General features: G+C 37.2%; 1 protein-coding gene across 1 annotated transcript in view; it reads left to right on the forward strand.

Annotated features, from left to right (window-relative positions):
• Window positions 1-5821: 5821 nt before the first annotated feature.
• The window catches only part of LOC139738911 (uncharacterized), a 194071-nt gene continuing 184973 nt past the window's right edge, over window positions 5822-14919 (forward strand). Inside the window, exon 1 of the mRNA XM_071649539.1 lies at window positions 5822-5995. Coding sequence (XP_071505640.1) covers window positions 5822-5995 — 174 coding nt within the window. The remainder of the gene's footprint in view (window positions 5996-14919) is intronic.

A 14919-nucleotide genomic window follows, 5' to 3' on the forward strand; every position in this document is an offset into this window, starting at 1 on the left:
TAAATCAGGAATCAAATCATATGCATATACATCGGAATGTGCGAAAGATAAACGATAGTTAACAAATAGAGATATACATATACATACCGGCAAAATACTATAAGTTATGTTTAGAAGGGGGAAAGAGAAGTGAGAGGTCCACTAAAAGCAATGCTTGTATATTGTGAACCACTCAAGACTTATTTTAGAAATACTTTCTGAAATTACAAACTTAACACAAAAATAATTAAGACAGGATGGGAAAAAAAAACATGAGAAACTCAACAGCATAACATGACTAAACTGAGGGGGATACAATTGGAAGGAGTGGGGAAAGGAACGGATATTGCATCATACCTACCCTATTGAAAGGAAAGGATATTGCATCCTACCAAAAGTTGACAGAATATTTGACATACTCTGTCATCTCATTAACATTGTATCATTTTCTTCTCATGCCACTCGCCTTATGTGAGACTTATATGCAACACAACTGCTTGTTTTTCTTTCTAGCATTTTTTAGATCCTTCAATGCGTTTCAAGTGGCTGTGTTTATCTTTGAAATGACAAAAATATTATAAATATACAATAATGATAGTAGTAATGAGTAGTTATAGTAGTAGAAGTAGCAGCAGTAGTAGTAGTAGTAGTAGAAGTATCAGTTGTTGTTCTTCTTCTTATTACTATTATCATTGTTATTATTACACGTATTATTGTTATTATCATCATCATCATCATCATTATTATCATTATCATTATCATTATTGTCAACTAAAAGAAGAATCAGTAGGAGTAGAATGAGGGGAGGAGGAGGGATGAAGGGGGAAGAATGTAATGTCTATCTCAGAAGCTCCAGGGTATTTGTATGTCATCTCCATGGTAACATGACTCATTGATTTTGATATAATACACGATGTACTTATAACAACACCAGTCATCGCACCATTGACAGGAAAAAGATCGATTTCTTCATCACGATGTATACACACAAATAAGAAGCAGCGAAGACAAACAATAATATGTATTCATTTTTAATCTGTTTGTTTATCTGTTTGTTTGGTTACTTATTTGTTTACAAAGGTATTATTTTTTTCTTCTGTTACTCTCCAAAATAATCGTAGATATATGCTCGTTTAGTATCTATGAACACCAAGTGAAAAAGAAGGAACCAGCCTATTTGTTTGTTTGTTTGTTATTGTTTTCTCAACATTAGGTCAAAGGGTAAAGGGAAGAATGGCCACTGTGCTATTGTTATGACAGTATCTTCACAATGTCTTTCAGTTCATCCGTGAATGATCATTCAACACCTTGGGAAACGGTCCCCCCCCCCCCCTCCCCCCTTTCTCCCCGGCTCGCCACCGGGTTGGGGCATTGACTGAGACTGCTCATGACATAACACGGCGTTTCCTTAAATCGGGGCGCCCTTTATCCCACACGCCTTTAGATCGATGTACAATGATAATAGTTCCTCACCTGCACATTGCCCTGCCGCTTCCGTTCCTTGTATGCTCTTCGATTAAGCCGTACTGTTTTTCGAACATGGAAACATATATTATGACATTACACATACCGATGTTAGTGTCTGCTGTCAAATTTGTTCGATGTTTGTACTATTATGCAAATTACATTATTAACCTTTGGACTCTATCCCTTTAAGCCAATAAAGATGGTTAATGTAGCACTTTCAAATTGCACCAATTCCTCTTTCTCCCCCCCCCCCCCTTCGCTCTACACACACGCGCACACACAAACACGCACACACACGCACACACACACACACACACACACACACACACCACGTGTATTATGTACAATTTGTAGATGGGGCCTACTATATATCCATCGACTTTTATAATCATGCTCTCCAACATCCAATCTTAAGCAATGGGGGAAGCCCCTTATTAAATCTAGCATGCAATGCTTGCCTTAAATAAACCAAAGCCTAAATTAATATAATGTGGATTGAGTGAAAGCAGCAAATTTTGATAGTAAAACATGTCGGTGTAAGTTTGAGGAAAATCTTACTATCGATTAAAAAGTTACGGATTATCAAAGTTTCGGTGCCGTTATCGCTAGATAGTAGGAGACCACTGCACTTCATGATGTCATTATGGACAACAATATAATGAAAGTAGAAAGAAAGTTCGACAGATTTTCACGTTTCTTTACCATAACGAAAAAGCACTGGACTTACCTCTTTCAGAAAGCAGGGGGGACTATAATGCCATTAAGCATATGTTAATAGTAACAAGCTGATTGAATTTGCACTTTCATGAGAAATCTCATTTTGGAGAATACGCCTTGTAATTTATAACTGATTTTCTTTATGGTTGTCCAAAATGTCCACATGAAGTGAAGTAGTCTCTTTATCCAGCACCGAAACTTTGAATATTCATAAGTTTTAAATCGACTGTCCGATTTTCCTTAAACTGTCACTGATCTTGTTCGAACTTAGACGTGTCTTTTAGCTCATGATAGGAGCCTATCTGTCTTGTATCCACTCTGTCTCTACTCTCTTAGTCCCATCTCGGCTGGATTTGCCCACTTTATTTAACCCGCTAAACAGTGTCATATATTTAAAGATATATCTATGTTCAATTTGGTCGATATATTAATCAAGTTGCTTATTTGGTGACCACTTTTTCTTCTTGTATGCGTATTGTAACTGGTGGGACCCACAATATACAAGCTTCGCTTTTCAGTAGCTCTCCCCCCCCCTTCTCTCAATCCCCAAAATTATTTATCATTAAAATGTTTCACTTCTTTAATCATGTTAATCCTCATTGAAAGTATAATGTACCCTGCTTATTTATTACTTAGGTTGGTGGTTCTTTCTTTTTATTTACATTGTGTGTGCGTGTGTGATTAATTATGTTTAGGTGGAGAAAAAAATAATCTTGAAGTTAGGATTTTTACGTTGAGAGCTAAAAAGTAGTTTGAAGATATCACTTTTTGTAGAGAAAGATGAAGTTGTACGAAATATATGAAAACAGCATGTCATCAGATGCAGTACAGCAATGTGAAAAAAAGGTATGAAACATATTTCTAACTTATGATTTTTCATCAAAATTGTCCCTATTATTCGTTAAAATTTATTTTTCTAACTACAATAAAACTGCACTAGAATGTCTCGTTTTGGCATGTTTCGTATACTCAGACATGTCAGATGTAATTCATAGAACAAATTTGCGCATTTGAAAGTTCAGTATGTGAAAAGCGATTCCATAATATGTTCAAGTTTGCTTTAATTGACAGAATGAAATGAAACAATCATAGAATAACAGCATGCAGTTCTATCAAAAGTCTGATGAAAAAAAGATTGATAGGAAAGTTATAGAATTTGTGGTTCACAAATGAGTTACATGTATATGGGTAGCATACGCTATTATACTTTTAACTATTGTCCTCGAGGCTCCCAACGACCTTCACACAAAGTCTCCACTGATATTGAAGTCAGAAATTTGCCTCCTTTGCATCAAACTTGAGGTGAATTGCAATAACTTTTTTCATGATATCTATGATATATAATTATATGCATAGGGCCTATATATATATATATGTAGAACTTGCTTCCAAAAGGGGCTAAATCCATTGAAAAATGATGGATTTAGCGGCTTTTGTAATATATATATATATATATATATATATATATATATATATGTAATATAATATATATCATATATAATATATATGATATATAATATATATATATATTTATATATAATATATATAAATATATATATATATATATATATATATATATATTTATACATATATATATATATATATATATATATATATATATATATATATATAGTACACGTGTTTATTTTGGTCACGCCCAAATTCCAGGGGTAGAGGACCTCCTTTGCAAACATACATATTAGGAATTTCATTTCTTGACTTATATTTTCTTATGTATTCATATATGTATATATATATATATATATATATATATATGGGACTATCTACTTACAAAATGTACAGAGATATTCAAAGGCCTATACATTATCAAATTGAAGCCAAATGAGAGAGAGAGAAAGAAGAAACCATGGGGCAGAGAGACACTATTGAAACAGACAATATGCATTGTATTTCACTCATTACTCATCGCTTTCTTATTTATTGCTATTAATTATTATTTCATATTTTCATTTTTTACACGTCTGAGACTCTATGCCTTTTCAAGCCTTTGTCGAAAGGAGTGTAATGTAAATTATGCCCAACCTGGAAGGGGGGGGGGGGGGGGGGGATTGGTCAATTCTTGGTTGAGCTCTAAGCACGCATAAGCGGTCACACATGAGGCCAGGTCCGGAAATGAGAAGTGAGAACTTCAACACTTCACGGCTTATACTACGGGAGGGCTTGTTCAGGGTCGAAAGGGGGTGCAAGGATGTGTGTGTGTGTGTGTGTGTGTGTGTGCGTGTATATGTGAGTATTATGTGCCTAAGTATGTGGGAGGAAATACCAGCTCATTGTGTAATAAGGTGCCTGTGTAGGTTAGTCACGCAGTATGGACTTAATAGTACGAAGATCTTGGTTAGTGCCACATTCTATTGGCATTGCCAAGGGGCAAGACAGTAAACCACTTCGCTTATTGGTGATACAAAGAGCACATGAATGTTGTACACCATGCGTCATTGAGCTTGTAGGATGAATTTCAGATAGTGACTTATCCAAACCGCTTCTCGCCTAGCTAGCTGCCACGGGAAGTTTTATCAATTTTCTGATTAGATTATGTACCCCTGGCGTACACTGAACCCGGTCTCCCTACGGATGTGCCCATGCCTTCAGTTTGTCGCACATACTGCTCCCAGCTTCATACAACAGCTCCTCAAGACGCTACAACATGACCTTGATAGAGTGGAGGAACCCATGAATGCGTACACCATCTTCTGCGAGCGCTTTGGAAGTATTAAAGTCAAGACACCCTGGACGACTATATTCAACTCTTAAAATTAACTTCTCCCCACCTTGTACTTCTGCGAGGAGATAAGCCACTTTCCGAGGAGTTTGACTGCGATATCTATCCGGATAACTAGTGGAGTTAATACAAGTGAACTAATTAAAAACGTAAGTTGGCAAAACTCCGAGGATATAGTGTAAATATCGCACATCGCAGCAGAGTTGTATTAAGCAGGGAGGTCTCTTCCACCCCACTGGTTGTATTGAAAGGGTACTAATTGGTGAGTAAGACGAACCTGGTTACCACGCACAACATCGAGAAACAAAATCGTCATTTTTTTTAAAATTTATCTTCGCGTCTTTGGATACAGAAGAAGCATAGCTTACTTCGGTGCTTGACTCGAACTATATGCAAATACAGTTTGTAAAGCACCAATTTGTCGTAAGAATTGAGGGGTTCATATAGGGAGAACTTCTCAATTACGGTTCAAGAAATCTATTTCGTTGCTCTCATCGGTTGATAAATAATTGCACGCAGTCATGAACTTGAAGTAATCTTCAGTGGCATCGAAGGTTACAGACTTGGCAATTCTATGCTCACCACGTAAGAGTTCTTATGGAATGAACAATGCCTTCTGCGGCTACCGTTGAATAAGTTGGGGGCCAGCGTCTTTCAGTGATAGGAGAGGGGGAAATTTTTTCGTACATGGGCACAGGCGAGGGAAGGGGGAAAAATTCGACTTGACGTGTTTCGCTTTGTGACCTTTTTCTGATTGGGTTCTTCCCTTGCAAACTTCCGTACGTTGAGATGGTTGAGTCACCGTCGCGCGCGGAGCGCGAGAGTGGAGGCAGCAGGAGCGCCGATGAAAACGAGGACAGCGTTCCTCGCTTGCCAACCGCTGCAGACCACAGGAGAAGTAGCTCATATCAATCCAAGATGGCGAGGTATTATGAGCTTAGCACAGACGAGCAAATATGGGTGATGATTCGCGTGAAACAGGGTCTCATGACCATGGAAGATGCTTTGGAATATGTCCGGAGCCAGCACGAGCAGGACGGCAAGGCATCCGCGGATCCACGGTGTCCTACCGGTCCCGGTCCGGGTGGGGGAGTACCAGGTGGTGGAGGTGGAGGAGGCGACGGGAAAGAGCCGCTGCTGCCCCCTGGGTCGCCGCCCAGCCGAACTCGCAACTCCGCACCAATGCGCACTCTCTCACAGGTAGCTCAGCATCTCCTTGTTCTAGCATATAATACTGGTATTATCTTACATCAATAGTGACTTTTATGGGATTGTTTGTTACTTTTCATGACTGAAACAGTCACCAAAGCATGAAAAGAACCTACCACGTTCTCCCTGATAATCACTCACCACCCTGGATTTTAAGGAACAGGAGCATACCTCCTCCAATGCCAATGGGAAGGTTATTACCAGGCACTTAGATCCTTTCAGAACAGATTAAAGGATTAAAGTCACTCATGTCCCATATGCCTGTGGAATACCTGACAATGCCTGATTTACCTTTTTTTTTAAATTTCCTTTTCCTTTAATACACACTAATATACACTAATGTGACTATAGTGATTGACCAATTTGAGGTCCTAGGAATAGACATGATTGAAGCACAGTCATGTCTATGTCTTCAGCAGATGAATGTTTAAAATAAATTTACTGATAGCACAATGCCTCATCAAGCTATTGTAGACATCCCTTCTGATTTCTAAACCTTGCATTGTGTCTTATTTTTAGGATGGAAAGAACAGGAAGTGTTTTACTATTGATGATGACTTTTCAAACCTGTGTGAGATTGTATCACCTTAAAGCAGCTCTTGTGCTAACATTATGTTCTGAATCATGCACATCGTCATAATTGTTTTTCTCTGTTGTTTGTGTTTAGATACATTCAAAGAAATTGTTCTATGTCTGCTTTTATAAGATGATACAATATACTATTCCATTGTCAGTTGGAATGTTAGACATTTGTTGCATGCATTTGGTTATGACTTTCAGGTATTTTCAAAACAAATGAAAGTTTATATACAAGCAGAGATCTTAAAGAGAGTGAAGTAATCTATTCGAATTTTAAATGGAATATCCCTATTCTTTTTGTTGATCTATTTCCATTTGGTTGATATCTTGTTTTATTGTTTTTTTTTTCCTGTGGGCAAAGTCCTATCTTAGAAATAAGCAAATAACTATTGAGAACTTTGTTACACAGATTTAACAGTTGTGACTGATCCTTTCAAACAAAATGGAAAGGAAATTATACATCCTTTGAGTCCAGACTATATGAGACAGAATCCCCCTTTTAACCATAATCCTGAGTAGTGCTGCAACCAGGTGGCTGTCATTGCAGTGTCATCATTGAAGTGGCTCCAGAGGTATCAGACAGCACCTCTCTTACCCCCATACCCTGTTATCCCTGTACCCCCTCCTTCTTCATGATGTCACTGTTTGGACTAGTCACCTCAGTGTCTGCTTGCTACGCTTTAATCACAGGTGCAAGCTGAGGCCTGTTGCATTAAAAAAAAGGATACATTTGATATCAAAATGAAGTCAAATGTATGTCCTTAATACTTGATTCTGATTGGTTGAAAGTGAGTCATGTTTGATTTTTAATGTTGTATATCAGACATTTGTGTGTGTGTGTGTGTGTGTGCAACAGGCCTTATCTGGATGCATGAGTTTGTAAAACTACTCTCTAAAAAAAATTGAGTGAAAATTTTCACTCTAAAAAGAGTGAATACAAAAAAGAGTGAATTCGAGTGAAATTGGAGTGAATTTTGAGTGAAAAAGCTCATTTTCACTCATTTTGGAGTGACGTCAGGGATCACTCCAAAATCTTCGAGTGATCCCTGACGTCACTCCAAAATGAGTGAAAATGAGCATTTTCACTCAAAATTCACTCCAATTTCACTCGAAATTCACTCTTTTTTGTATTCACTCTTTTTAGAGTGAATATTTTCACTCAATTTTTTTAGAGAGTACTGTGAATGCTGTCAAGCACCAATCACATGATCCAAAGTGATAGGTGTTTGTGTTTACCTTGCCCGAATATTTGTAATTATTTTGAGTAAGTGTCCTTACAAAAAGAAAGAACTAATTCACTAAATTGCTTCTTGACCCTTCATTTAACAAGTTCTGCAAATATGGGTTTTAAAACAAGAATATAAACATATTGATAACAGACTAAAACACTAATTATTGGTTGTGAATAGTATCATAATCATCTACCTTCTAATTAAACATGGTTCATCTCTTAAGAAGTGGTATGATTCTGACTAACATTGCTGGTTTTACTAACCTCTGAGACTGGTGTTATTGAATAGTTGAATAGCAATATATAGATTTAATGGAAACCACTGTATTCACTGCGCTAAATGCCCTGACACTTTTATTATTAATGCTGACAATGCAGATACGGATTCAGGTTTGATATAGAGACAGGATTATATGAAATTTCTCTCATTTTCTCATTGTGTGTATATTTCTCCTCTTGAAAGTACATTACTTAAGACCAGACATAACTATTATAGGTCTAGTATGTTTGTGTGTATTTGTTGTATTTGACAAATATGTTGCATATGGTGTTGAATAGTCATGATAATGAATATCACTAGCAAATTTTCAAGGTATTTTACATTCTGAAAAGGAAGTGGGATGATTATAGTTGCAAGTCAATGTTGCTGTTGCTGTTAGTGGTAGTGTTGCGTTTTGCATGTTTTGCATGTCTCCAGTCTACTAAATCCAGTTTTGAATCTGAAGAAGTTTTTATAAACTTTATCATCTGTGTATACAAAAAGCTAGTCAGTCCATTTTCAGGGGGGAGGCCTACCATTCTGATTGAATGTGTAACCTGTTGAGGACGAGTCCCGAGTATACTCGGGCAAGTGTCTATGGGAAATGCGTGTTCAGTCCGTCCTCAACGGGTTAATTATCAAGTTGTAGCGTCGCCTATTGTGATGTGGACGTTAGAAAGTCATGCAAATGGAGAGCTGTAACTTCATTTAACTGTGTCATAACCACTGGCAATTTGTGTTACATAGAATGTTTATGGAGTTCCTAAAAGATGGTGTTCAGAGGGTTAGACTGTTGCATTCCATAGAGCCTGTGCATGTGGGTAGAGAGGTTGGGACCTTGTGGAATGGACAGTACATCAACAGGTGACTATCTGGTGCTGTGTACATCTTGCTCATCCCCAGGTGCCATGCACTGATTCAGTGTGAATTACACATTAAGTGCTGCATGTTGTCGGAAGAGGGAGGGACAGAAACATGTGTTGTGTCACTGGGGAAAAAAGGTCTCGTGGGATGAATTACTGGGTTAGCCATCTGTGCACCTGAATGACACAAGGACATTCTTCTTTTCTTTTAAGCCCAACTATTGTCTGGAACTTGCTCTAGGTGTTTTTGGTAATATCTTGTGACTGATGTAGACACTGAAATCAAATAGTCACATATTTATCATTCATGAAATTAAGAAGTTTTGATTGTTTTGTTTTGTTTTGTTTGTTTGTTTTATCAATACAGTGTAGCTTCTCAGAGATTAAGGCTGTACCCATGTTGCTTCAATTTGGTGACATGGTCTTGCTGATTTTTTTTCTTTAAATAGCAGAACTATGAGCAATGGTAAATTCAGTTTTATTACCTGTCCCGGGGAGGGGGGGGGGGGGATGAATAAAATGGCATTAAGAAGGAAATGTTATAATGTTGAAAAAACTGAGCTTCTTCTAATCATCACCTTCCCTTCATATGCTGAACAAATCAATATCAATGCTTTGCATACCCAGTATCGTTATCATTGGCACGTACTGTTTTCCTGGGATCAATTGTGTTTTCGTTGTATACAATGTGCCAGGTTTGTGCATAGAACATGCACGCTGTCAGTGTTGTGCTGTGTTTAGCCCTTGACAGAGGGATGTGTGCATAGTACTTCTAGGCAGATCAGAACAGGTGACAGGTAATGCCCGTGTCTGCAAAAGCGGCAGGAGTCAGGGTGAGAAAGCAAGTTTGACGAGATCCGCCGAGGCGAATTAGCGACCGATGAAGTGGCTCGTTTTCGCTGGTTAACCGCGAGCTTTTGGGTGGGACTAATGCCAGCTGACTCCCTCCTTCAGGCCAAAGGGACTACTGTGTGACGGGTAGTGTATGTGTATCCAAGATCAGTGCCTGTACTTTGCATGTCGTTTACAAATTAGTGCCCTTTGAAGCTTTCACACCAATGCTCTCTTTGACTTAATTCACTTACTCTGTAGGTCTATTTGTTTCATGTTGGTCATTTGGGAAGTCTCAATGTGTAGAAGCTTACCATACAACTTACTTGTACCTTTCTTGAAAGTAATGGACTGCAGGGGTCCATTACAACAAAATTTGCAAATACCATCGTGACCAAGAAATCTTGAATTATTATGATCAACCTGCATATTATATGCTGTGTTCATGATGAGATGATTTAAGTTGTACTACAATGTCAATGTAATCATCAAGTAAGTACCGGTATATGAAGAGAACATTACTTTTTTTTTTGTCTCAGTGCAGGGTGCTACATAACTTTATTTTACCACTTGCTCAGTCGGACAAGCAGATTTTCAAATTTGTCGTGAAACACTTGCCCAAATTGAAATATTAATTTTACTTGCCCAAAAAGAAAGTCCAAAATATAATGAAATAATATGGAAAATCATGTGTTAGTCAAGGGCTAAATAAAACACAATAATTTGAATAAACAGTACACATTGATTCGTACGCTTAAATGGAGTAGCAAACTTGGTCCGATCAAGTGTTGCAATTGCACTGCATTGGGGCTTCTTTATAAAGTGTTGGAAAGTTGCTGAAATGAGATATAAAGTGTGTTGCATCACTAAACAGCCATTATCTTTGAGCTTCTGTATGGTTGATTATGTGGGCTTGTAGGGGGGAATAAGTGAAAATTTAGGGTGGCTTTAAAACTTTTTGCTTGCCCAATTTGGGCAAGCATTTGATCTCATTGTTCAAAAACACTTGCCCGAATTTGATTTTCACTTGCCCTGGGCAATCGGGCAAGTGCTTAACAAATATAGCACCTTGTCAGAGGTTTTGTGAAAAAGAAATGTGGGCAAAAAGGCAGGCCTGCCCTTCCCAATCCAGGCCATACAATGACTCCAACTCCTCATATTCATATTTACAGTGACATGGAGTTATCAACATCCAATCCACTGGAAGCAATTCAGTGGTAATTGTCATGGGATCTCTGAAATTTAAATATCATATACAAATGTCAGCAAAAGCCATAGTGTAAATCATAGTCTTCATGTTTGCTTGTAGGAAGTAGGAAAATCATCTACAGTGCACTCTCAGTATAATGAACAAAGTTAAAGTGAAAATTTCATTACAAAAAAGTACAAATTGAGGACCCAAAATTATCATGTAGATCTATATAATATATTCATATACTTTATTGTTTTAATAGCTATTAACAAAATTTTGATAAAATGAATGAAAACTGCCACTCCAAGGACTTCATTATAAGCGATGTCTCTTTTGGTATTGAAAGATACCCACAAAATACAGATCTACTATAAGTGAATGTAAAAAAAAAAAAGAAAATTACTCATGAACAATAGCTTTTCAATGTTGCATGCAATGATGGGTGATTTTGCAACATTTCACAGGAATCCTGTCTTTCCTCTGTCTGTTCCACAAAGTCAAAGTGGTAAGAACTTTGCTGAACTTAGAGATGAGATATTTATCTCAGATAGTCAAATCAAAAGTTAGACTTTGTAAGCCGGACGCTTATCTAATGCAATACTATATCTCTGATATATGCGTATGTGTATCACTTTTGAGAAACTCGCTTGCTCATTTACCATTGTCTTTTTAAATTCGACTTCAATTTATTGTTGTCATGCTTCATATTTCATGCATCATGTAATATTTGTAACTGTTTAAAAAACATAATTTGTATATTTATGACATTACAAAAAAAAGGAAGAAATACATGATGTGATTGTATTATGCTAATTAATGTCATGCAGTGATAAAGCAATTTAACGCATTGAGGACAGGCTGATTTTTACTACAACATGCATTTTCCATAGACACCTGCCCAAGTATACATGGGACTCGTCTTCAAAGGGTTAATTCAAGAGAAAACTTAATATAGAACCTACATGAAAATGAAATCATATAGGGTGGTAGGATCCCAGAATGAGAGAATATTACCAATTTTGGAGAGCAGATATATTGTTTGACACAAAGTAAACATAATACTGTTTCTAGAGATGGGAATAAAGGTATAAATACAGAAAGGAAAAGTGAAACAGCCATAATCCCATAGCTGTAAAGTTTTATTGATAAAAGTTTGCAAGAGGGACAGTACAAAGCTTTGATTGATAACATTTGAGAAAGAAGCACGTACAGTGATCTCGGGCAAGAAAATACTCCAGCCAGCTGTTGAAGTTTCCAAAGTATACCTATTATAGATCTTACACACATAAAAATGTGGACAGTTTGTGAGAGTGGATGAATATGATTGCAACTTATGGAAGAGCTACATGTGAGTAGGATGCTGCAAATTTGTATAATGATACATATTGTTGACACCCACACACAAATTCACATACTCTGTAAGACAATATCAATCTAAAGTTGAGCCGGAGATCCTTTCAAGGCAATGTTACATAATTCATTTTTAGACCATTCACAAAATTACACAAAAAAAAAATAATTCGAGCTTCTCATTACAGCTTATGATGATTGGAGTTCAAGCTAATTAGCATAGATTTTCGGGGAAGAAATGACACATTTTTGGCATCCTCCAATGAACCTGGTTCTATTTCCAGGAACAGGAAGAGTGCTAATCCCCCTCCACAACAAGCGCCCTCGCTTGGAGAGGCAAACCTGGACCCCCTTTCGTCCCCTTCCTTCAAGGAGGAGAAAAAAAATAATAATTCCAGAGGAAATTAGTCAGGAAGTTGTCTGCCCAATGACAGAGCCCAACACCGTTGTGTGTCTCAGACTGTGGCACGCTCATGGCAGCGTGTTGCATAGAGAGTGCTGTCTGAAAGGTAGCATGGCAAGGCATGAATCAAAGAACAGATGCTTCGACACCTTCTGTTTCATGCAAATGGACATTACACCCTATGAGTTATCCTGAAAAAGCATTTTCCCCCCGCAAGAGAGATAGAGATTGTAGAATTAAGTATTTACAATGTATGTCAATATATGCATCAGCATACTTCTGATTCAGTTTATCAATTCTGTCTAAACAATCTTCTTTAAAGAGAATTAGCTTACAAGTGTGGCAATGCATAAAACTGAGGGTGTGTCATGCACATAACTCATACAGATTTGCTTCACCAATATATCTTATTTATCAATATCATGAAGGACAGTGTTTGATTAACATGCCTGTAGGACAGTCAATTTAGTTATGTCCATACATTGGCTTTGTTATTGCTAGTCTTCCTTTAAAAATCTTGGATTGATATCTCTCCTCTTTGATACATGTCGCACCATTTCCCTGAACACTATCACTTTATTGAAAGAGATTCTTCTTTATTGGAATAGGAAGCGGTCTTAGAAGACACCTCTTAGATAGAGATTCATAAAGATTCATTTTTGACGCCTTTACGTAGTTTTGATTACTATAATATAATTTTTAACCTTTCATTGACACGCACTTGTCATGCAGTGAGAAATATAGAAAAAAAAGTCATCAATTGAAGATCAATATATCTACCAGTAGTCAGAAGTAGACTGAAGTTACACCTCTCGGACATGAAAATTACCGCTGAAGAATATGCTCCACAAAAGTATCATTGGTGTCATGTTAAGAAAAGCTTTTCAAAAGAATATTTTTCTGAAGTATATGGACGTTATTTTCTTTATTTGTGGCTGGTATTAAACAGCACATGCTTCATCATAGGGATAAGCATTTACTACAATATCAGTCATATCAAATTGTTTCACCCAGACTGTTTTGTGTGTTTTTCCATTTACTGTTCTTACTCATGTCAAAAACTTAAAGGAGTAGAGAGGCAATTTCCATGTCTTTAAGCTCATATCAAAGAAGTGACCTGTACCCCATCATGCTCTTTCCTGTGTGTGTGTCATCTTGTTATGTGCTACTTTTTGCTATAATTTCATGTATTTGGGGGTGTCAGCATTATTTTTACCCTCCAGGATTCTTTTTTTTTTTCCCACAGGTCTGGATATCTAAATGCTAGGCTTCATTTTCAGTTGTAACTTTTTCATCAAATATGTTGTAAAGCACAGAAAAACTAGTCTGCCCCAAGGAACTTTCATGGATGCACACTTCCCTATTTATAGTGGTTAGCTTTGGATCTCCTGTAAGTGGCCTTAGCACATGATTGCCATTTCTTCATCCCTGTTCACATCAAAGTTTTTTTTTTCTTTTCTTACATTTTTTTTTTTTTACAAAACAGCATCTGATTTGCCTCTTTCTGCCGTGTCCTTAAAGTCCCTCATCTCACGGAAGCATTGTAATTAATTCCTGAAGGAGGAAATATGCCAGTTTCCCTCACCCTCTCCCTCCCCGGTCAGAGAAGTTCGCATTTTTAGTATCTCATTCTCAGATCTGATATGACTTCAGACTCCAACGATGAATTCTACCTTGTTCTCAGGCCACTGCGACAATCTTTGTTCATGAACCTGAAGTGTGGAAAGATTTGTGCCTTTTTTTATCGGCAATTAATGTCCATTTCAATTTTACGCAAACTGTAGTATGCAGTTATTAGAAAAGTGTTGAAGTCGCAACTGTTACTTCCATAAATCCTTGAGGTTTGCTAGCATTCTTTCTTTCTTTTTTTTTTGTTGCAAATTGATGCTGAAAAAAGTAGAACTACTTTTTATATTAGCTCTTTTGATTATGATAATTCTTAGCTGGCCATGCGTTGCATTTTACCTGGAAGGTTAAAGAACAGGAAAATATCCTTTCAAGTTTTTTTTTTCTTTTGCCATAATTCAATTTAAGGGTCATTTTTACTCAGAAAGTACACACAGAGAAATTAGGGTTCTTTTAGGGTTCTTATTTTCACC

Source organism: Diadema antillarum, unplaced genomic scaffold (assembly GCF_040938485.1).
Source record: "Diadema antillarum isolate AM-2024a unplaced genomic scaffold, OU_Dant_1.0 seq00000773_RagTag, whole genome shotgun sequence".
Taxonomy (NCBI): Eukaryota; Metazoa; Echinodermata; class Echinoidea; order Diadematoida; family Diadematidae; genus Diadema; species Diadema antillarum.